Here is a 24,956-nt window from a genome sequence, read left to right on the forward strand (position 1 = left end):
TTCCTCACTGTGGTGTTTAGACTAGCCTCCCTACATTATTCTTTTTTTTTTTTTTAATTTTTATTTATTTATGATAGTCACACACAGAGAGAGAGGCAGAGACATAGGCAGAGGGAGAAGCAGGCTCCATGCAGGGAGCCCGACGTGGGATTTGATCCCGGGTCTCCAGGATCGTGCCCTGGGCCAAAGGCAGGCGCTAAACCGCTGCGCCACCCAGGGATCCCTACATTATTCTTTAACCCATTGTACACTTCATTTTTCTTCAGAATGTTTACCATGTGAAATTATATATATTTTACCAGTCTTTCCATTTGAATATAAGATCTGTTAGAGCAAGAATTGCTTCTGCGTTATTCACTATTGTATCCCCACTAGCTAGAATGATGCTTGGCACATAGTAGGTGCTTCTTGTATGGATGACTAAATGAATACATTAATTACCGTTTTAGATAGAGTACAGGACTTTCATGTGATTTTTTCAAAGGGTTAACTTTTGTTTGGTAACTTTACAAACATACACAAAAGGAGGGAAGATAATATAAGTCTTCAGGTCATCTTCATCCATCTTCAACATTTATCAGTATTTTGCCATTCTTGTTTTGATGCATTCCCCCCCCCCGCCCCACTTTTTTGGGGTAGGGTAAATCTGAAGCAGCATATTATTTTACTTGTAAATATTTAATTATCTATGTTTAACAAATAAGGATTTTTTTTAGGACTTTATAAAAAATACCCACAAAAATCCTTAATAGTGTATACCTAGCCCATGATTGTCTTTTTTTTAAGATTTCTTTATTTTAGAGAATGCACACGTGTGTGTGTGTGTGTGTGTGTGTATACATGCACATGAGCATGGGGGAAAGGAAGGGGGCACTCAGGCAATCCTCAGTGATTGTTTTAAAGAAGACTTTGTACAGTTCGTTTGTTCAAAGCAAAATTCACATGTTGCATTTGGTTAATTTATCAATCTCTAAGTTTCTTTTAAAAATCTGTAGCATTTTCACCCTCCACCTTTTTATTTTCATTCCCATGTCATTTTTATTTTTATTTTTATTTTTTGTTTAAAAACCAGGGCATGTACCTTGTGGAATTTCCCATATTCTAGACCTACCTTTTATGTGTTTTTCATTTGCTCTTTATGATACCCCTCTTGAGTTCCATATTCATAGTGGTGCCTGCAGTTCAGGTTTTCTTAGTCTTTGCATGAAAGGACTGATGATCAGAGAGAGGAAGGAAGGAGAGCACTAATCTCTGATGCTTCCTGTGGGCCATTCCTGTGCTGGTCATTTTCCTCTCAGTGTCCCCTGAGGTGATTAGTTCCATGTCACAGACGAGGCTTATACACATTAATTAGCCTGTTCAAGACATAGAGCTTAGGTAAAGACATGGTCCAGGCTTTATACCTAGATTTAGCTAATTTCAAAGCCCTTTCTCTTCCCTGCAGTTAAGTTCCCAAGAAAATGACTTTTTCAAGGTTATATACATGGTAAGTGGCGTGCCAGAATTCTAGAATCTGTTACTTCTTCTCCTGCTTCAGGCCTCCTTGATGTGCTTTGTCACTTCCTTAGAAACTGTAGGTGGGAGGTTGGAGAGTTGGTCATATCTAGAAGGCACTTCATTGGGACTCCTGGGTGGCTCAGTGGTTGAGCATCAGCCTTCGGCTCAGATCATGATCCCAGGGTTCTGGGGATCGAGTTCCATGTTGGGCTCCTTTTGAGGAACCTGCTTCTCCTTCTGCCCATGTCTCTGCCTCTCTCTGTGTCTCTCATGAATAAATAAAATTTTTTTTCAAAAAAAATAGAAGGCACTTCATCTTTTGAGCATATATTTAAGTAATTTTTCTTTGGTAGAGAATTGTGCTGACCTAATCCTAGCATTGGTGAGGTACTTTTTATTTTTCCTATTTCTAGTGTGTGTGTGTATTTTTCAATATGTATATCTGCATAGTGCCACATATGGTGCTATGTACCTGAGATATAGTGATGAACAAAAGGATGCGTTCCTTTTTTACTTTGGGGGAAATTTCTCACTATAGGAATCTTGGTGCAAATTAGAGACCACCTCCCAATAATGTGGCCAAAAGGGCCAGACACTCCTTTTTTTTTTTTTTTTTTTAAGGTTTTATTTATTCATGAGAGACACAGAGAGAGAGAGGAGAGGCAGAGACACAAGCAGAGCCAGAAGCAGGCCCCCTGCGGGGATCCTGATGTGCCGGATCCTGGGATCACACCCTGAGCCCTGAGCCGAAGGCTCAACCCCTGAGTCACCCAGGCATCCCACAGAGGACTGACTCATTTCTTAGTCTCCCTTCCACCTGGGGCCCATGTATGAGCCCTAGACCCAGCCAATTAGATTCACCTGCCTCAGACTTCTAATCAGGATGTGGTGATCCAAAAAAGTAGGGAGGATAAGAGATTGTTTTGGTGATAGCAGCGGTTAGCTGCAGCACCAGTTACCCGGGGCTCCGGGGCTCCAGGACTGGTGGTGCTGTCAGCAGTGTTGGGTGCCCTTTGCTAGCAGTGTTGGTGGTGCAACTTGCTGCACTTCATGTCTGATACAGCGGCACAGTGGAGGAAGGGTGTTCCTAAAAGCATGTTTCTGGTTAGAAGGTAATGGTATCAGGAAGGCATAGAAAAATTCCCATTCACTTGGCAGTGTTTAGGTATAACACTGATTGAGAAAAGGTCTTTCCTCTGAAGTTTATAAGGTTAATTTTTCAGAAATAAAGTTGTAGAATACTTGGATCATTGAATCACTTTTGAGATGTTAATTTACTCAGTTGTTTAACTGAGCCTAGAGCATCAAGGTAACAACAGCTTCTTTTTTTCCAGGAGAATGATCCATCTGTGAGACTGAAAATTGCATCATTGTTGGGTTTATTATCAAAGACTGCAGGATTTTCACCAGACTGCATTATGGATGATGCCATTAACATCCTGCAGAATGAAAGTAAGTTGCAATTTAAAAGCTATATAATCAGAGCAGAAATCTTGAGTTCCGTCTATATAGAATTTAGGATGAAACTTTCTTACGTTGGTTTTTGAAAAGGCATTTGAGGATGATTCAATAAAACATGTACATATATTCACATTAGAGATAAAATGCAGATTTGTCTCTTAATAGCTATCATTTATTGACTTTTACTAAATGCCATATACATATAATGGAAGATACATATTGTTGTCCCTGTATTTTCGGTGGGGAAAATGAAGCTCAGAGGAGCTAACTAACTTGTTCAAGGTTACATCGTATGTAACAGAGTGATGTTCTATATGTATGTGATATTTTGTTGACTGTACCATACTAATTCAAACCATGAGAGGTGCTGTCTTGATGATGTGGTCTTTCAGAATTTAGTTCCTGTTTAAAAGTGACATCTAGCTCTCACATGTCATTGTTGTCCAATTTGTTCCTCATGGATGCCCACTAAAATTGCTCTCGGCTTTTAGGTAAAATGGAGAACTATTTCATTTTTAAAATTCTTTTGATTATTTATCTGGTTTAATTTATGCACAAGATTCTGTTACAGAGTTGGTGCCTTACTTTAATATTTATTTTAAGATTAAATAAAAAGAAACCCTTTGTTGCTGTTTTCTAAAAGTATAATTTTGTTTGAATTGGTTATAATTTCAAAGAACAGTTTTATTTCATTTGGGGTATACATAGTTAGATAAATATGGCTTTAAATATTGGACAATATTTAATTTATGAATGTAAGAGGTTATAAGAGTAATAAAGGGCCAGGGAACTCAGACAATCCAAGTTCATTTATTGTACAATGTTTAATGATTACAAATATCTTACATATGTGGCCCATTGGCTGAAGTTGAGAATTTTAAAAACTTTGTTAGAAATAACTTCATATTAAAATTTAACTTATACTGAATTTTGACCCAAGACTTTTAGTTCACAGGAAACAAAGACTATGCCTTTAAAATTTTTTTCCAGAGGGGAAGTCTATTTTAATGAAACACTACTATAATGACAATAAAGAAAAAATTTTAAAAATACTTCTGCTACTACCTTAAAACAGTGTTTTCTTTTTTTAAAAAAATATTTTATTTATTTATTCATGAGAGATGCACAAAGAGAGACAGAGACATAGGCAGAGGGAGAAGCAGGCTCCATGCAGGGAGCCTGACGTGGGACTCAGTCCTGGGTCTCCAGAATCATGCCCTGGGCTGAAGGCGACGCTAAATCACTGAGCCAACTGGGCTGCCCAAAACAGTGTCTTCATATTTTAACTTATATACATTTATAGGGAATGTACTGTTTTTTGTTTTACTATACTCAACATTATATACAATTTTTTCCATGTTTCTATATCATCTTCATAATATTTGAGGTGTTGATAATATGTTAAATACCAATAGATACAGTAGCATGTTTCTAATTTTTTTCTCTTTTAGATGGTGATAAAAAGAAAAGATCCATTTGTTTTAAAAGTACCAAAACAATTACATTGCCTCAGTACAAAAAAAAAAGCATCCATTTTTCCCATGGAAAGTTCTTATAGAAGCTACTAGCTGTGTACCTGTAAGAATTTCACACTCTAAGAATGGGGATTTCATAGAACTATAGACTTATTCAGCTATAAATGGCCTTACAGAGATCATCTTGTCTAATGCCTTCATTTTGCAGATGATAGAAATTAAGTCCTAGAGAGATGAAGCGAGTTGAAGTGAGTTCATTTAGCTAAAGAGTAGCGGAACTGAGAACTTAGTGCAGTGCTTTTTCTTATAGACCATGGTTTAACTGAAACACTTTACCTCTAAAATAGAAACATGATAAGAGAGTTAATTCAGATGCAAATCTCATCCTAACCTTAAAAAAGAAGGAGACTCAAATTATGCAGTATACATGGAAATAGCTGTTTTGCTTTTTGTTAAACTTTCTAAGATTTCTTTTTTTAAAAAGAATTTATTTATTTTAGAGAGTGAGCACGCGTGCATGCATGCGAGTGTGTGCGAGAGTGAGTGGAGGGGCAGAGGGAGAGGGAAAGAATCTTGAGCAGACTCCACGCTGAGTGGAATGAATAAATGGTCATGGAGCTCAGAGACAATCCCTCGATCTCATGACCCTGAGATCATGACCTGAGCTAAAACCACTAGTCAGATGCTCAACTGACTGAACCATCCAGGCACCCCTATCCTAATGTGTCTGAGAGATTTAATCTAAGTCTCCTCCTGGTTTTTAGTTCCTGGCCTACCTAGATTCAGAGTAGAAGATAGAACTGGAAGGGACCATAAAGATCATCTAGTTCATGCCCTTTATTTTGTTGTTGAGCAACATGAACTCCAGGGAGATAAAGTGACTACTAAAGTCTCCCTGTGGCTTATAATAAGGCACAGGCTAGGAGTCTTTGATTTATCAGTTTAGTGTGCACTTTCAAATCCAACAGTATGGGCCACCCTCTGGACCAGAAGTCTTTCATTTCAGTTTATCAGTATATGAGTTCTGCAACTCCTTGGCAAGAACTGAGCTTAGTCACTTTGAGGGTGTTGGGTGTATCTGCTTCTCTAGTACATATCACACCAGCAATGAAGACACAAAGTTTGTTGTATAGGAGGTATAATCAGAATACTGTGGGAACAGAAGAGAGGATGAAATGAGTGCTGACGGGGAAAGGGGGGTCTAGAAAGGCTTAGTGAAGAATTAAATTTGGAAAGGCAGACATGGGCAAGAGTACTGCCAAGAAGTAGGAACATTATGATAAAAAGTAGAGAACTGGGAAAGTATAAGAGATATTTGAAAAACTGAATTGTTTCATGAGAGATCAGGGAGTGAGGGGCTTTAGGAGGAAAAACTGGTAAAATGTTTTAAAGCCAAAGGATAGGTAGTCTGGAGTACTGAGGATTTTGAATGTAACTTTGTAGGCATTGGGAGCTATGTAGTTTTTTTGAGCAAAGGCATGGAATGATCAAGTCTAGTTTTAGCAAGATAATTTTAGGGACACCTGGGTGGCTCAGTGGTTGAGCTCAGGGCGTGATCCTGGAGTCTGGATTCGAGTGCCACATTGTGTTCCTTGTGAGGAGCCTGCTTCTCCTCTTCCTGTGTCTCTGCCTCTCTCCATATCTCTCATGAATAAATAAATCTTTTTATTTTTATTTTTATTTACTTATGATAGTCACAGAGAGAGAGAGAGAGGCAGAGACATAGGCAGATGGAGAAGCAGGCTCCATGCACCGGGAGCCTCACGTGGGATTCGATCCCGGGTCTCCAGGATCGCGCCCTGGGCCAAAGGCAGGCACTAAACCACTGCGCCACCCAGGGATCCCGAATAAATAAATCTTAAAAAAAAAAAAAGATAATTTTATGGCTCTGAGGAATTTGGTTTGATGAACTAGGTCATTTAGAGAAGAGAGGTTGAGGATTTATTTATTATCACTGTGGAGATGTCCATCCAACTTGCAGTTGTAATGTAGGTTTGGAACTCAGGAAAGAGACTGGGACTTAAAATTTAGGTTAGATTTGTGATTTATCAGGAGCAAGAGTTAAGCTTAAAAAGGTAACTTTTCATGGATGTTATGTAGAATCATTTTGTACAAATAAATTAAAGGGTGTTGTGGTAGCATTGGAAATTTCTTCATGTCTCTTCTATCTTCTTGAAGTACCTTTACTCCTTGTGGCCTCTTTTGTATTGAAAGTTATTGAGGATCTTTGGTTTTGCATTTAAATTTAAGATGCGACACTAAAAAGCTGATTGGTAGTTCTGTGTTAAGGGACAGGGCTTTACCTCTGTTGTAGGATGACCCTCTTTAGGAGGACTTTTAAATTTTATAGTCTTTCATGTTTTCCTGTGGGGCCCATCAGTTTTTCCATTTTGGAATTCATGAATCTTCTGCTAGGAAGACAGATGCCTGGCTGCCAAGTTTTTGGAGTCAAATCTCTTGAAGGGGGGCTAGCGAGGGGAGAAAGTATTTCATTTATCAGTATGTTACTCTCAATTTCCTTTCCTTGACTATGTCTTCTTCCCATTCCTTATCTGGTATCCCCCAAATTGGGTCCTTTCTGGTCTATTTCTATAATAAACCTTTGTTTTAGTGGCAACTTGAATGTATAGTATAGGGAGAGAGAGGCAGAGATCCAACTGGCTTCTTACAGAGACCTTAGATAAATCCCTACCTTATCCCCAATTTTTTGCTTTTTATTGGTGTTCCTTTAAATCTCCCAGTTCCTGAATCCTTCTAGGGGGTTATGGCTAAAATATTTTTTTTTTTGCTTTTTAAGGTTATCCTTCTCAGTAGGCTTTTAATTAGAGTTCTCCATTTTGCCAAAGATTTTTTTCATCTATGATGCTTTCCATCTCTGAAAAATTTGACCTTTATTCTCCAGAGTTTTTTTTTTTTTTTTTTTTTTTTTGGTGGGGTTTTTTTTGGTCTTTGTAGGTTTATACCTTTCTAATTTCTTTACTCTTATATTAATGAAGTTTTAGGAAAAAGTAATAAAAGATGTGTTCAATCTGTTATATTTAACTAGAAGTTTTACTAAGAGGTTATGTAACCAGTTTTTTGTTTTTTGTTTTTGTTTTTTAAGATCTTATTTTTAAGTTATCTCTACAACCAACATGGGGTTTGAACTCACAATCCTGAGATCAAGGGTTGCATGCTGTACTGACTGAGCCAGCCAGGTGCCCTGCCAATGTTTTCTGAGCTTTAGTCTTTTTATATGTTATACACACCATTTTTTACATACTTGTTTCGCCTGTGTACTGTGGTTTACTTAATATTTTTCTTAAATGGACAGATTTTTTTGTTTTTTTGTTTTAGTTAATTTAAAGAGACTGTCTTAATAATGGTAAAAGGAAATTAGTGTCCTATGAATAGATAGTAACTACACATTTTATTATGTAAGTTAAAATAGACACATAAATTTTGTATGGCAGGTAACACTTCATGATTTGTAGGTGCTTCTTGGGGAGTGGGGTTGAGAATGGACTTGGGTGTGGGTGGAGGCCTTCTCGGGGGAAGTTACCCTGAGCAAAGGTAGGGCATGAAATCATAAGTAATTAGAGAAAAGGGTGCTAGAGGAGACTTAAGAGATGAGACTAGAAATGCAGACAGAGCTAGACCTCTGGAGGGACTGGTATGTATGTATGTATGTGTACGCCTTGCTAAGGAATTTGGATTTTATCTGGAAGACCATGAAAAGCCCTTGAGTTAGTTAATCTGGCACTAAACAATTCTGGAGTACTGTGACCAATCCTATGGAGGATTCAGAGTTCTATTTTTTTAATTTTTATTATTTTTTAAAGATTTTATTTATTTATGTGACAGAGAACACAAGCAGGGAGAGAGGCAGAAGGAGAGAGATGCAGAAGAGGAGAGAAGGAGGAGAGAGAGGGAGAAACAGACTCCCCACTGAGCAGGGAGCCTGATGTGGAGCTTCATCCCAGGACCCTGACATCATGACCTGAGCCAAAGTCAGCTGCTTAACTGACTGAGCTACCTAGGTGCCCCGGATTCAAAGTTTTAGACATGATCTCTTTAGGAACTTAGCTTTTGGTTGAGGGGAATCAAGGATCAAGGAGAGGAACTTAGCTAACCAAAATTTACATTTTTTACCCAAGTAAATTTAGTTTCTCTGGTGATCTCCTTTTGAAATTCTGCAATCCAACTTTTCATCTTCCTTTCTAGAGTCTCATCAAGTCCTTGCTCAACTCTTGGACACCTTGCTTGCAATTGGCACTAAACTCCCAGAGAATCAAGCTATCCAGATACGATTAGTTGATGTAGCCTGCAAGGTAAGAGCATGTTGGTTAGATACAGGGTTGCATCTTTCTTACTAGTTTGCATTGCCTGAAGAGGTAATATGAGCTGTAAATTCTGCTTAGCTCCAATCCAAATCTGTAACTGAGAATTGGCAAGGACGCTTACTGGTTTTAAGAGCTGCCTTATCTTCTGTTTCTTGATGTTGGAATAGTTTTAAAGCTGAGGAACTTGTTATAAAATGAACTTCCTCATCCTCCCAAAAGAAATGAAAATTACTATTGTAGCTGCCATGTAAATTGTGCTTAATACATGTACTCTGTTTACTAGGGTATTTTGTATCCAGCTTTTCATGTATTTTCTGTAGTCCTTTAGGTGAGTACTGTTATCCCTGTTGTACAAAAGTGGGCATTGAGGTTTAGGGAGTTTAACTTGCCCAAGCTTTCACAGAGCTAGGAAGTTGCAGAACCAGGGTATAAACTCTAGTGTCTCTGATTCCAAAACCCATCTTTTTATTATGCTTTATAGCCTCAATAAACAGACCAACTACAAAGAAACAAGTGTTTGGGAAGATTTTTTTAGTTTTTCCCCCCCCCTAACTATAAAATAAATCTGTGTATATTACTTAGCCTTCTGATTTAATTTGCAGCTTTTAATTAGCCTCCTTGTGTATATAACAGCAGCTTCTAAACAATGTAGAATTTGTTTTACTTTTAATCTTTCTGATAAATTTTTTTTGAGAATATAAGAAGACAAATGTGTTTGAATTGTGGAAGAGTATTGTATTTATGGAATTAGAAAACTATTTCTAAGCCCCAGGAAAAAGAATGTTTCATTTATCTTAATAAACAGCAACAACAACAAACAAACCAAAAAGACTTGGGCAAGTACAATATTAAAAGCCTAACGGGAAAAAAATAGGGATTATGTGTTTGAGAGAGTAAGTATATCTCCACTGGAGAGAGTAACATATCTGTGAGGTTATGCTTGTGAGAAAAGTGTTCGAAGTGGATTGTTGTGCCTGAGGTAGCAGTTTCTTCAGTTTGCTTTAAATAAACATTTTATTATAAAAATTATTATTCAAGATTATATTCAAGATTAAAGAAAGAACTACACTTCTAATTTACTCTCCAGAAGTGACCATTATTAACCTTTTGGTATATTGCTTTCTAATTTTTTTCTGTACATAGATTGTTTGCTATTTTAAAACAAATATAGCTCTAATAATTTATATACAATTTTGCATTTTGCTTTTTCACTGACATTATAACAGAAGTATTTTATACTGTAAATATTTTGTAGACGTTTTCAATGGATGCATGATATTTTGTTCAATAATTAAGCCACAGTTTGCCTAACCATTCTCCTATTATTGGATATTTATATTGTAACCACTTTTTAAATTGTAAATAATGCTGCAGTGATTATTGTTAGTCTAAAATATTTTCTGTATTTAGGTTTACTTCCTATATATGGTAGAATTACTAGTTGAAAGCATTTAATTTTTTTTTTAATTTTTTTAATTTTTTTTTATTTTTTATTATTATTATTTTTTATTTATTTATGATAGTCACACAGAGAGAGAGAGAGGCAGAGACACAGGCAGAGAGAGAAGCAGGCTCCATGCACCGGGAGCCCGACGTGGGATTCGATCCCGGGTCTCCAGGATTGCGCCCTGGGCCAAAGGCAGGCGCCAAACCGCTGCGCCACCCAGGGATCCCGCATTTAATTTTTTTTAAGGCTGTTCATACTTCTTGCCAAATTGGTTCCCAAAGTGTTCCAGTTTATAGGACCACCAGTAGTGTATGAGAATGCCTAATTTCACTGTATCCTTCTAGCATTGGATATTACTGGTTTTTTGGTTCCCATTCCCCTTCACCCATTTTGCCCATCCCACCAATGCTTCCCCAGACAGAACAAACGAGGTATAGGTCTGATTCTGCTTTTTTGCTTGTTTGTTTACTTATTTATTTTAGGATTTATTTTAGATTCCACGTGTAAGTGAAATCAGTTGGTATTTATTTCTTTCTCACTCTGACTTATTTCACTTAGGATAATACCCTCTAGGTCCATCCATGTTGTGGCAAATGGCATGTCTCATTCTTTTTTGTGGCTGCATAATATCCTTGCAGATATTGTGTGTGTGTGTGTGTGTGTGTGTGCATGTGGCTGCACATATGTGTGTATGTACATGGCTGCACTTGTATACACACACACACACACACACACACACACACAAACACACTGTATCTCCCCTATCCACTCATCTGTCGACAGACACGTAGGTTGCTTCCATATCTTGGCTATTGAAAACATTGCTGCAATAAACATAGTGAAGCATATATCTTTTCAAATTAGTGTTTTCATTTCCTTTGGGTAATATCCAGTAGTAGAATTACTAGATTATATGGTATTTCTATTATTTAATTTTTTAAGGAACCTCCATACTATTTTTACAGTGATTCTATCAATTTAAATTTCCATCCACAATGTATGATCCACATCCATGTCAACACTTAGTTTCTTGTATTTTGGGTTTTAACCATTCCAGCAGGTGTAAGTGATATCTCATTGTGGCTTTCATGTGCATTTCCCTGATGACTAGTGATGTTGAGCTTCTTTTTCATGCATTTTTTGGGCATCTGTATGTCTCTTTTGGAAAAAATGTCTGTTCATGTCCTCTGCCATTTTTTAACTGGATTGTTTTTTGGTGTTGAAATGTAGAAGCTCTTAATATATTTTGGATATTAACTCCTTTTTGATATATCATTTTCAAATATCTTCTCCCATTTAGTAGGTTGCCATTTTGTTTGATGGTTTCTTTTGCTGTTCGAAAGCTTTTTATTTTGATGTAATCCTACTAGTTTATTTTTTGCTTTTGTTTCCCTTACTTTAAGAGACATTTCTGAAAAATTGTTGATATGGCCCATGTCAGAGAAATTGTTGCCTATGTTCTCTTTTAGAATTTTTGTTGTTTCAGGTCTCATTTAGGTCTTTAATTCATTTTGAGTTTATTTTTATGTATGGTGTCAGAAACTGGTCCAGTTTCATTCTCTTGCATGTAGCTGTCCAGTCTTCCCAACGTCATTCATTACTGTCTTTTTCCTGTAATGTATTCTACAATATATCCATATTACCCAAAGTGATCTACAGATTTGATGCCATCCCTGTCAGAATACAAACAGCATTTTACACAGAACAAATAATACTAACATTTGTTTGGAACCACAAAAAAACCTGAATAGCGAAAAGAATCTTAGGAAAGAAAAAACAATGCTGGAGGTATCACAATTTCAGATTTCAAGATATACTGCAAAGCTGTAATAATCAAAATTGTGGTACTGGCACAAAAATAGACACTTAGATCAATGGAATAGATTAGAAAGTCCAGGGATACCTGAGTGGCTTAGCAGTTGAGCATCTGCCTTTGGCTCAGGGCGTGATACCAGATCCGGGATCAAGTCCCACATCAGGCTCCCTGCATGGAACCTGCTTCTCCCTTTGCCTATGTCTCTGCTTTTCTCTCTCCGTGTCTCTCAAATAAATAAAATCTTAAAAAAAAAAAAATTAGAAAGCCCAGAAATAAACCCACAATTATATATGGCATGACAAAGGAGGCATGAATATTAATATTTTAAAGCAGAAGATAAACCTGTTAATCTGGTAGGAGGAAAATGTTTTTCTTTAAATTTCTTTTTCATTCTTTAATAATTATTTTAAAAATTTCCATTTTTAAAGATTACTAGTGAGGCTTCATACTTGTTTTTCATTTCTGTTTCCTCTCTTCAGAATAAACTTCTCATGTTCTTTGCTATTTTTTAAGTGGGGTTTTAGTATGTTTTCTTCACCATTTGTAGAGGCTCAAAATGGAGTAAAAATTTGAACCATTTGAAAATGGTAAATCTATCAAAAATTTTGCAGACTCAAGTAAATAAAGAGTATGATACATAGCTATGGTTAGTATTTATATTGCCTAATGGCATTTTGTCTGTGATTTTTGTCATGAATGTGCTTTAAAATAAGATTCACAGAGTAGCATTCACTTTTTTTTTTTTAATTCATTAGAGACACAGAGAGAGGTAGAGACATAGGGCGAGGGAGAAGCAGGCTCCCTGCAGGGGTGCCTGATGTGGAACTCCATCCTAGGACCCCTGGGATCATGACCTGAAACAAGACAGATGGTCAACCACTGAGTCAACCACATGCCCCACATTCACCTTTTTGATAGAAATAATACAAAGTATGTTCTCCAACCACAATGGAATTAAATTAGAATTCAGTAACAGAAAAAAATTTTGTAAACCTCTAAATATGTGGAAATTAAACAGTATACTCCCATATCACCACCAGGTCAAAGAATAAATCAAAAGAGAAATTAGAACATACTTGGAGATGAATGAAAATACAATATAGAAAACTGATGGCTTGTAGCTAATGCATGCTTTGAGGGAAATTTGTGGCTCTAAGTGCCTATGGTAAAAGTCAAAAGATCCCAAATCAGTAACCTAACCTTCCTTCTTAAGACACTGGGAAAAGAAGAGTACACTAAATATAAAGCATGCAGATAGAGGGAAATGAGAAATATTAGAGTGGAAATTAATGAGAGAGGAATAGAAAAACAATAGAAAAAAATCAGTGAAACTAAAAGCTTGTTCTTTGAAAAGATCAAATCGACAAACCTTTAGTTACATAAGATCAGGAAAGAAAGAGAAGATTCAAATTGCTAGAATTAGAAGAGAGAGAGTATGTTAATAGCAATGTGGTAGAATAAAAAAGATTATTATACTATGAATAATCGTAGGTTAATAGAATTCTAGATGGGTGAAATGGACAAATTTCTACAAAGAGACAGACTACCAAAACTAACTCAGTAAGAAGTAGACAGTCTGAGTAGACCTATTATAAATAAATTAAATTAGTAATGAAAAAACAGAAACCTACTGACAAAGTTCACACTCAGATGGCTTCATATCAAACATTTAAATAGAAACTCCAGTTTTTCATTTCCCCCCAAAATTGAAGAGTGAACACTTCCCAACTCATTCTATGAGGTTAGTATGAGTGTAATACCAAAACCAAACAAAGACCTCACATGAGAAGGAAACTCTAGGGCAGCCCCGGTGGCGCAGCAGTTTAGCACCGCCTGCAGCCCAGGGCATGATCTGGAGACCCTGGATCGAGTCCCACGTCGGGCTCTCTGCATGGAGCCTGCTTCTCCCTCTGCCTGTGTCTCTGCCTCTCTCTCTCTCTCTCTCTCTCTCTCTGCATCTCTATGAATAAATAAATAAAATCTTTAAAAAAAAAAAAAAGAAGGAAACTCTAGACCAATGTGTTTTGTGAATATAGATGTAAAAATCCTTAACAAAATGCTAGCAAAAGCGAGACACCTGGGTGGCTCAGCGGTTGAGCATCTGCCTTTGGGTCAGGGCATGATCCCGGAGTTCCAGGATCGAGTCCTGCATCAGGCTCTCTGCATGGAGCTTGCTTCTCCCTCTGCCTGTGTCTCTGCTTCTCTCTCTGTGTCTCTCATGAATAAATAAAATCTTTAAAAAAAGATACAAAACAAGCAAACAAACAAACAAACAAAAAAAACCCCAAATGCTAGCAAATCAAATTCAGCTATTTGTAAATAGAATTATACACCATGACCAAGTGGGATTTATTCCAGGAATGCAAGTTGGTTCAACATCTGAAAATAAATTAAAAAAAGAATAAAGGACAAACTCCATGACCATCACAAAATAGATTTAGAAAAAGCATTTGACAGATCCAATTAATTTCATTTTAAGGGCAGCCCCGGTGGTACAGTGGTTTAGTGCCGCCTGCAGCCCAGGGTGTGATCCTGGAGACCCGGGATCGAGTCACACGTATGGCTCCCTGCTTCTGCCTGTGTCTCTGCCTCCCTCTCTCTCTCTCTCTCTCTCTCTCTCTCTCTCTCTGTGTCTCTCATGAATATATAAATAAAATCTTTAAAAAACAAAACAAAACACTCTAGGGGTGCTGGGTGGCTCAGTGGGTTGAGCATCTGTCTTTAGCTCAGGTCATGATCCCAAGTCCTGGGATCCAGCACCACATCAGGCTCCTGCTCAGTGAGGAGCCTGCTTCTCCCTCTGCCTCTGCTGCTCCCTGCTTGTGCTTGCTTTTTTTCTCTTTGTCAAATAAATAAATGAAATCTTTAGAAAAACAGTTTAAGGGGTGCCTAGGTGGCTCAGTCAGTTAAGCATCTGTCTTTGGCTTAGGTTATGAGCCCAGAGTCCCAGGTTTGACCCTGCATCGGCCTCCCTGCTCCATGAGGAATCTGCTTTTCCCTCTCCATCTGCTCCTCCCCCTGCTCAGGCACTCTCTCTCATTTGCTCACTCTTTCAAATAAACAAAATCTTTTTTCAAAAAACCACTTAAGGGGATCCTTGGGTGGCTCAGCGGTTTAGCTCCTGCCCTCAGCCCCAGGGCATGATCCTGGAGTCCCGGCATCGAGTCCCACATCGGACTCCCTGCATGGGGCTTGCTTTTCCCTCTGGCTGTGTCTCTGCCTCTCTCTGTATTTCATGAGTAAATAAATAAAATCTTAAAAAACAAACAAACTTAAACCTGGGAGTAGAACAGAACTTGAGCCTGATAAAGGGCGTCTATGAAAAACTGGCAGCCAACATACTAATAGTGAAAGATTGGATGTTTTCCTCACGGAAGATCAGGAACAAACCAGCTATGTTCTTGTGTCATGTGTCTATTCTACATTGTACTAGAGGTTCTAGCCAGGGCACTTAGGCAAGAAAAAGACATAAAAGGCATCCATCCTGGAAAGGAAGAAGTAAAACTATCCCTGTTTGCTTGACCTTATATATAAAAAATCCTAAGGAATCTGTTAAAAAACTATTAGAAGTAATAAAGTTTGGCAAGGTTGCAGGATACAATATCAGTGTTCAAAAAATTAGTTGTATTTTATTTATTTATTTATTTATTTATTTATTTATTTATTTATTTATTTATTTATTTATTAGAGACACACAGAGAAGCAGAGGCACAGGTAGAGGGAGAAGCAGGCTCCATGCAGGGAGCCCGACGTGGGTCTCGATCCCGGGTCTCCAGGATCACACCCTGGGCCGAAGGCCGGCGCTCAACCGCTGAGCCACCCGGGCGTCCCTAGTTGTATTTTTGTATATTTGCAGTGAGCCATATGAAAATGAAATTAAGAAAACAATCCCTTTATAATAGCATCAAAACTAATAAAATACAAAAAAACCCAAACCCTAATAAAATACTAAGAAATTTAACAAAAGAAGTATAAAACTTGGGATCCCTGAGTGGCGCAGCGGTTTAGCGTCTGCCTTTGGCCCAGGGCGCGGTCCTGGAGACCCGGGATCGAGTCCCACGTCAGGTTCCCGGTTCATAGAGCCTGCTTCTCCCTCTGCCTCTCTCTCTCTCTCTCTCTCTCTCTCTGTGCAACTATCATAAAAAAAAAAAAGGAAGTATAAAACTTGTACTTGAAAATTATATGGATTTTTAAAGGGAACCAAAAGAGCCATAATCGCCTTGGAAAAAGAACAACACAGTAACAGGTCCACTAGCAGATTTCAGAACTTACTCCTAAGCACCAATAGATAGATGTAAAGATCAATGAAATAAATTGAGAACCCAAAATTAATCCCATGTGTCTCTGGTCAACTGATTTTTGAAAGGGTATCAATACCATTCAATGGAGAAAGGATAGACTGTTCAACATGTGGTGCTTGGACAACTGGATATCCATCTGCAAAAGAATAAATTTGGAAACTTAACTAATACCATATGTAAAAATTAACTCAAAATGTATCAAAGACCTAAATATGTCAGCTAAAACTATAAACCTCTTAGAAGAAAATGTAGTTATCGATTTTCATGACCACGAATTTGGCAATGGAATTTAAATAGGACAAAAGCACAAGTAACAAAAAAAATAAATTGGGTTTCATCAAAATTGAAGAGTTGTGATGAGAAGGACATTATCAAGAAAGTAAAGAGAGTCCACAGAATGAGAAGAAATATTTGCAAATCATATGTCTAATGTCTAGACTGTATAAAGACCTCGTACAACCTAACAATAAAAAATAATACCAAAAAATGGGCAAAAGATCTTAATAGGACATTTCTTCAAAGAAGATATACAAGTAGCCTGTAAACACAAAATAACGCTCAACATCTTCAGTCATTAGGGAAATACAAATCAAAACCACAGTGAGATGCGATTTCACACCTTTCAGATGGTTATACTAAAAAAGGCTTAACTAGGGACGCCTGGGTGGCTCAGTGGTAGAGCATCTGCCTTTGGCCCAGGGTGTGATCCCGGAGCCCCAGGATTGAGTCCCACATCAGGCTCCCTGTAATGGGGCCTGCTTCTCTCTCTTCCTGTGTCTCTGCTTCTCTCTCTCTGTGTCTCTCATGAATAAATATATAAATCTTAAAAAAATAAAAATAAAAAAGGCTTAGTGAAAGATTGGATGTTTAACCATATCAAGTTTTGGTGAGATGTGGTATTATTAGAGCTCTCTTCCATTTCTGGTAGAAATGTAAAATGCCTCAGCTGCTTTGGAAAACAGTTTAAAAAAATAAAGATAGGCTTACTATATGGCCCAGCAATTCCACTCATAGGTATCTATCAAGAAAACTGAAGCATACTTACACAAAATTCGTACATAAATGTTTATAGCAGCAATATTCATAATACTCAAAAGGTGGAAACAGCCCAAATGACTTTCTCAACAACTGATGAGTGGATAAACAAAATACAATGGAATATTCTTTGACCATAAAAAGGAACAAAATACTGATAAACACTACACCTGGATGAATCTCAAAAACATGTTGAGTTACAAAAAGCTAGTTACAAAAAATGTACATATATGATTCTGTCTATATGAAATTTCTGTAACAGATAAATCTAACAGAAAATTGATTAATAGGTATTTAGGGACAGTATAGATAGAGGGATACGTGGTTGGTAGCAAGAGGGCATCTCTTTGAAATGATGAATATGTTGGAAAATTAACTGTGGTGATTGTGCCACATACATAAATATGCCAAAGACCATTTGGATTGTATACATTAACTGGTTGAATTGCATGGTATGTGAGTTATATTTCAGTAAAACTGTTATTATAAAGAATTCACCCCCTAAATTATTTATTTATTTATTTATTTATTTATTTATTTATTTATTTATTTATTTATTTATTTATTTATGATAGTCACAGAGAGAGAGAGAGAAAGAGGCAGAGACACATGCACCGGGAGCCTGATGTGGGATTCGATCCCGGGTCTCCAGGATCGCGCCCTGGGCCAAAGGCAGGTGCCAAACCGCTGCGCCACCCAGGGATCCCCACCCCCTAAATTTGAATTGTGGTGACTCTTTCAACATTTGTATTGTTTCTTTGGCTGTTGAGAATAATGCTGCTGTGAATAATTGTTTACATGTTTTGGTTGGAAGTATGTTTTCAGTTCTCTTGGGTATTTATCCTAGGAATAAAATTTTAGGGCCATGTAAGCCTATATTAACTTTTTCTTAAATTAAAAAAAATTGTAAAATACACATGAACCTTTTTGGGGTTTAAATTTGAATAAATTTTTTTTAAATTTAAAAAATAAGCATAACATAAAATTTACCATTGTAGTCATTAAAGGTACAGTTCAGTGGCATTAAGCATATTCTCTTACACTACCATCACCATCATTCATTCACCTATCTCTTCACTTTGCAAAACTGAAACTTTATGAGTTAAACAGTAACTTCCCATTCTCCCCTCACCTGCAGTCCCTAGCAAGATTAGATGCTGGTACCTTTCAGTGAGAAAGAGAATTGTGGGAAAGCATTGGGTTGGGACAAAATCCAAACACTCCAGCAATTTTTTTTTAAATTTTTATTTATTTATGATAGTCACAGAGAGAGAGAGAGGCAGAGACACAGGCAGAGAGAGAAGCAGGCTCCATGCACCAGGAGCCCGATGTGGGATTCGATCCCGGGTCTCCAGGATCACGCCCTGGGCCAAAGGCAGGCGCCAAACCGCTGCGCCACCCAGGGATCCCCACTCCAGCAATTTTAAACTTACCCCTCAAATTATAAAAACAATGTAGGGTCAACTGGGTGCTTTAGTGGGTTGAGTGACTGGCTCTTGATTTCAGTTGAGGTCTTGATATCAGGTTGAGAGTTCAGGAGCTGAATTGAGCTCCATGCTGGGCGTGAAGCCTACTTAAAGAAAAAAAAAAAGAAAAAAAAAGAATTTCCAAATTTCTTCCTGTTTGACTAATAGTAAACATTTTCCCACATTTGCTTTATCATTATCGCTCTGTACACACGTATTATTTTTTCTGAACCATGTAACAGTACATTGCAGTCATAATGCCCTTTTCCACTAAAGTAATACTTAAATACTACAGTGTATTTCTGAAGAAGGATACAATTTTGGGGTACTTGGGTGGCTCAGTTAAGCATCCAACTCTTGATTTCAGTTCAGGTCATGATCTTAGGGTTGTGAAATTGGGGCCCATGTGCGACTCTGTGCTGGGTGTGGAACCCGCTTAAGATTCTCTCTCTTAAAAAAAAAAAAAAAAAAAAAAAGATTCTCTCTCTTCCTTTGCACCTGCCCCATTCCTCCTGCCCCTGCACTCACACAAATTCTTTCTTAAATAAATAAATACATCTTAAAAAAAAGATATCATTTCTATAAACACAATGCAATCCTGAAAATCAGGAAATTTACCTTGATACAATACTAGTACTAATCTCAGGCTTTATGCAAATTCTACTGATTGTGCTAGTATTATTGTTTATATAAACTTTTCTGGTTCAGGATCACAGAATGCATTTAGTTTTCATCCCTCTTGTCTTCTTTAATTTGGAAAGATCTCTCAGCTTATCTTTGTCTTTCATGACCTTGACATTTTTAAAGAATATAGACCATTTATTTTTTTTTAAGATTTTATTTATTTATTCATGAGAGACACACACACATAGAGAGAGAGAGAGAGAGAGAGAGAGGCACAGACACAGGCAGAGGGAGAAGCAGGCTCCATGCAGGGAGCCCGATGCGGGACTCCATCCGGGTCTCCAGGATCAGGCCCTGCGCTGAAGGCAGTGCTAAACCGCTGAGCCACGTGGGCTGCCCTAGACCATTTGTTATAGAATGTCTTTTAATCTGTATTTATCTGTTCAATCTGTATAATCTGTATTTCCTGTTTAGATTTAGATTATGTATTTTGGCAGGAATACCACATAAATAATATTTGTCCTTCTCAGTTTATCATACTATGAGGCATAGTTGAGGTGTGACTCATTGATGTTGTTAGCTTTGATACTTGGTTAAGGTGACGATTACCAGTTTTGTTGTAAAGTTAAAATTTTTCCTATGATTAATAAGTGATTTGTGGGAGATACTTTGAGATTATATAGATATCCTCTTCCCCATCAAATTTTTACTCACTATTTTAGCAACTATTAATTAACTTTACTGGATCAGTTGTTACTCTGGTCTTTGCAATATCATAATTTTTAAACTCTTATTCCATATTAGCTGACATCCTACTGTAAATAAAGTTCTCTCTCCATTCTTTTCCATCTGTCTCTATCATTTTATTCAATATATTATAATCTATTCCTATCATTATTCTTTTTTGAAGTTCAAATTGTTCCTTTAAATGTCTTTCAAATACAGGGTATGAATCTGCCATATTTTTAGTTTCACAGTAGGAAGAAAGTCATGCCTTCAAGTACTCTTAACTCTTCAAGGTTTGTCTCATTTTATCCTGTCAGCAGTCCTTTGAGATACACTGTACAGTTAATCTCATTTGAGAGATGAAAAGATTTGGTTCACAGATTTGGCTAGGAAATTAATATTCTTTTCATATATAGCATCTATACAACTGAAGCCAGAGATCTTCTGTTTTCCTTCCTTTCTATGAAGATTTTTCTGGGAGAACAAATATTCTTGTCATTTTTTGCGTAATGCTTTCTTAGAGCCTAGTTTTAATCCTTCTTTGTCTGTTTCTACCTTTTAGTCCAGTCTCTGCTTTTTTTCTGTTCCTTTAGTTCTGTGGCATAAGTATAGTAAAACTCTTAAAAGGCAGAAGATAGAACAATATAGCATTTTTACATTTATAAAATTGTACTCAGATATTATGTATGGTTTGTTAGGAGAGTGTATCTTAAAATCATTTGCATACAAAGTACACTGAATTTTTGTGCCTAAAAACAATCCATATTGAAACTGAATGAGTCATTATGTTATTTTTGTCTTGTTTAAGGAACTTCATTCTCAGATTTTCTTGATATACTTAACCACTGACTTTTTTTCCCTATAGCAATAGTTTTAAACTGGTTGGTTTAGCTTATTTTTGACATGGATTGCTCTTATTATTGGCGATGTGGTTTGCTTACTCACTCCACTAATATAAAAATGATGTCATTTTAATGGCCTGGGTGTAACACCGAAATAGCATCATCTGCAGAGCAGACGCACTAGGCAGCTATTAGTGATGATGGCATGATGCAAGAAGTGACCTGTATGGGAGGGACATCATAGAACTGTAATTGCTGTCCTGAGGGTGTGATTTAGACTTCCGCCGTCTTTTGGGCTAACATTCAGTGTGCAGTAATAGGCTGGCTATATAGCAGTGTTGCCTGGTTACCGTATTAGGAGCTGGAAGGTTTCAGTTTGTTGTTTGAAAATCAAAGTATTTGTAACAGTGGAAGCAATCTTCGGGGGCTGGTGGTTCAGTCAACAGTTTAGTTAGGAGAAATAATGTTTTTATACTAAAATAGTTCGTTAAAAAAATCCTGCTCTATTAACTGACAGTCATTGTCAGATTCATATTTGAAAGTTTCTCATAATTTCTCAGTTTCACTGTCTTAGTTTGATTGATAATTTTGAGCTTTAACTCTATATGAGGCATTGTGAGGACATGAGTATATGTTTCACATTTTTGCAGCCTAAATAACTTGGAGGCAAAAATTAACTCTGATCTAAAATGTTTGAGTGAACCATTTTTACAGTCAGAGGTTCTGTTTCTGAGTGTCCCACCCTCAGCACAGTGGCTTTCTCCCAAGGTTTCCTTTGTTCTCTTCTCCAAGTAAGCCTGCCTGCCCACCCCATATCCACATAGGCTGTCGCTTCTCACCAAGTTTATGTTCCTGCTTAATTTAGCAATCTTCTCTTGGAGCATTCTACTATGAGCCATTGACAGATGCTTACTACCTTTCATGACGGATTGCCCTGTTGTTAGACAGCCATCACTTAGAAGTTCATGCTTCTGTGTTCTAGATAGCAGACCTTTTTCATCCAGGTGCCCACTCTTACCTCTGACTCTTCTCCATTTTCTCTTTTTTTGCCATCACTTGCTCTTCTTTTCCTTACCTGTTCTCCTTCTCTTAAGTAGCTTTTTTTTTTTTTTTCTTTTTTAAGTACCTGCTAAGTGCTAGGCATTATGCTAGGCACTTACACTTATGGAATGTCTGTTATGTCCCAGACATCAGCTAATTTTACATAGCTTACATAGCTTCTTTTTTTTTGGGGGGGGGGGTTGGAGATAGAGCAAGAGTGCAGGAGCCAGCAGGCTCCACATAGGCTAGATCCCCTAGATCCCACAACCCTGAGATCATGACCTGAGCTGAAATCAAGATTTGTATTCTTAACCAACTAAGCCACCCAGGCAACCCAATATAGTAATTCTTTTTTTTTTCTTTTTAAGATTTTAAAGTTTATTTGACAGAGAGAGAGCGCGCATAAGCAGGGAGAGCGGCAGGGAGAGGGAGAAGCAGGCTCTCCTCCTAGCAAGGGCTCCTATGCAGGACTCGATCCTAGGTCCCTGGAATCATGACCTGAGTGGTGACTTAACCAACTGAACCACCCAAGTGCCCCCACCCCAATACAATGATTTTTAAATGAGTTCATTTAGTATACTCACCACAGAACTTCATGGTAGAGGATATTATTCCTATTTTTTACAAAGTAAGGATTTCTGAAAACTTGTGGGGTTTGGTGCAGATCACCCTAGATACTATGTGGCAGGGCCAACAATTAAACCTAGATCTGTCTGACTTCAGTCCCTCCTCATTCAGCTATGCTACTTTGCCTCTCAGACAAGAGATGAAACAATTTGTGGAATCCACTTTGTCTGAAAAGTTTCCCACACTTTCTGGAGGCATTCTCTGAACCTGTTTAGGTGTGGTTCTGTTATTTCTGCCTCTTTCTTTATACGTTCCTAAAAATACACTTATAGATAATATAATTTTTTTTAAAGATTCCATTTATTTTTTTAAAGATTTATTTATTTGAGAGAGAGAGTGCACATGTGCAGGCACATGGGGGGGCAGGGCAGAGGGAGAGAATCTTTAAGTAGACTCTCTGCTGATAGGGGAGCCCGATTTGGGGCTGGATCCCACCACCATGAGATTGTGACCTGAGCCCATACCAAGAGTTGGATGTTTAACTACCTGAGCCACTCAGGTACCCCAAGATTTTGTGGGGCTTGAACTTACAACCCCAAGTTCAAGAGTCATATGCTCTACCAACTGAGCCAGCCAGGTACCCATATTTTTCTAATGTTTATGAAACAGTATGGTTATTTTATTTTTTCTTGAGAATATTTAAACTGTTAAATTTTTTTTAAGTCTCAAACTTTCAGAAAGGTTGCAAGTACGGTAATAGAGAACTTTCTTTTCTTGTGAATTATTTTAGAATAAGTTGCTAACATAGTACCCCATAACTCTTGAATACTTCATTGTGTATTTTCTTTTTTTTTAAAAAAAAAATTACTTATTTGAGAGAGAGAGAGGGAGAGAGAGAAGGAGCAGGAACCAAGGGGAGGGGCAGAGAGAGAGAGGGAGAAGCAGACTCCCTGCTGAGCAGGGAGCCCAATGTGGGGCACAATCCTTGTGCTCCGGAAGCATGACATGAGCTGAAGGCATATATATGCTTGACTGAGCCACCCAGGTATCCCTGTTTTCTCTTTTTTTTTTTCTTTTTTCTTTTTCTTTTTTTTTTTTTTTAATTTTATTTACTTATGATAGTCATACAGAGAGAGAGAGAGGCAGAGACATAGGTAGAGGGAGAAGCAGGCTCCATGCACCGGGAGCCCGATGTGGGATTTGATCCCGGGTCTCGAGGATCGCGCCCTGGGCCAAAGGCAGGCGCCAAACCGCTGCGCCACCCAGGGATCCCCTGCGCCACCCAGAGATCCCGTATCCCTGTTTTCTATAAACAAAGATATTTTCTAACATAACTTCAATATGACCATCAAAATCAGGACAGCATATACTACCATTTGATCCTCAGACCTCACTCAGATTTCACTATTTGTGCCAGTCATGTCTGTTATTGGTAAAGGATCTGGTTCAGAACCACATACTGCATTTTAGTCATGTCTCATTAGTCTTGAATCTGGAGTAATTCCTCAGTCATTACTTGATTCTATGACATTGACATTTTCAAAAATTATAGGATAGGTGTTTTATAGAACCCTTTCTGAATTTGGATTTGTCTGATATTTTCTCATAATTAGATTTAAGTTACCACTTTGGCAAGAGTATTACAGATGTGGGTGCCTGGGTGGCTCAGTTGGTTAAACATCTATCTTCGGCTTATGTCATGATCCTAGGGTGCTGGGATTGAGTCCCTTAGGCTCCCTGCTCAGCAGGGAGTCTACTCCTCCCTCTGCCCCTACACCTGCCCCTGTGCTTATGCTCTCTCTCAAATAAATAAAATCTTAAAAAAAACATATCATAGATGGGATGCTCTTTTTGCATCCTGTTAGGCGCCACACCATTTTGATTTGTCGCATTACTAATGATGTTCATGTAGATCATTTGGTTAAGATAGTGTCTGTTACATTTCTTCACTGTAAAGTTACTCTTTCCTTTTGAAACCAATAAGTGTTTTGCGGGGTAGCTCTTTGAGACCATGTAAATATTCTGTCATCAAACTTTCAATTTGTTTATATCAGTTACAGATTCCTTGTTTATTCAGTAGATCATAGTCTGTTTCTGTAATATATATTTTTTTAAGATTTATTTATTCATGAGAGACACACAGGGAGAGAGGCAGAGGGAGAAGCAGGCTCCATGCAAGGAGCCCGTTGTGGGACTCGATCCCGGGTCTCCAGGATCACACCCTGGGCTGAGGGCGGTGTTAAACTGCTGAGCCTCCCAGGCCGCCCTGTTTCTGTAATTATTTACCCTGATGTTCCAACTTCCGGATTCGAAAAATAACAAAAGCCCCCACAAAT

General features: G+C 37.7%; 1 protein-coding gene across 1 annotated transcript in view; it reads left to right on the forward strand.

Moving 5' to 3' along the window:
• The window catches only part of INTS4 (integrator complex subunit 4), a 110,993-nt gene that overhangs the window by 16,985 nt on the left and 69,052 nt on the right, over positions 1-24,956 (forward strand). The window contains exons 3-4 of the mRNA XM_038568511.1: positions 2,832-2,949; positions 8,637-8,743. Coding sequence (XP_038424439.1) covers positions 2,832-2,949; positions 8,637-8,743 — 225 coding nt within the window. The remainder of the gene's footprint in view (positions 1-2,831; positions 2,950-8,636; positions 8,744-24,956) is intronic.

Source organism: Canis lupus, chromosome 21 (genome assembly GCF_011100685.1).
Source record: "Canis lupus familiaris isolate Mischka breed German Shepherd chromosome 21, alternate assembly UU_Cfam_GSD_1.0, whole genome shotgun sequence".
In the NCBI taxonomy this organism is placed as follows: domain Eukaryota; kingdom Metazoa; phylum Chordata; class Mammalia; order Carnivora; family Canidae; genus Canis; species Canis lupus.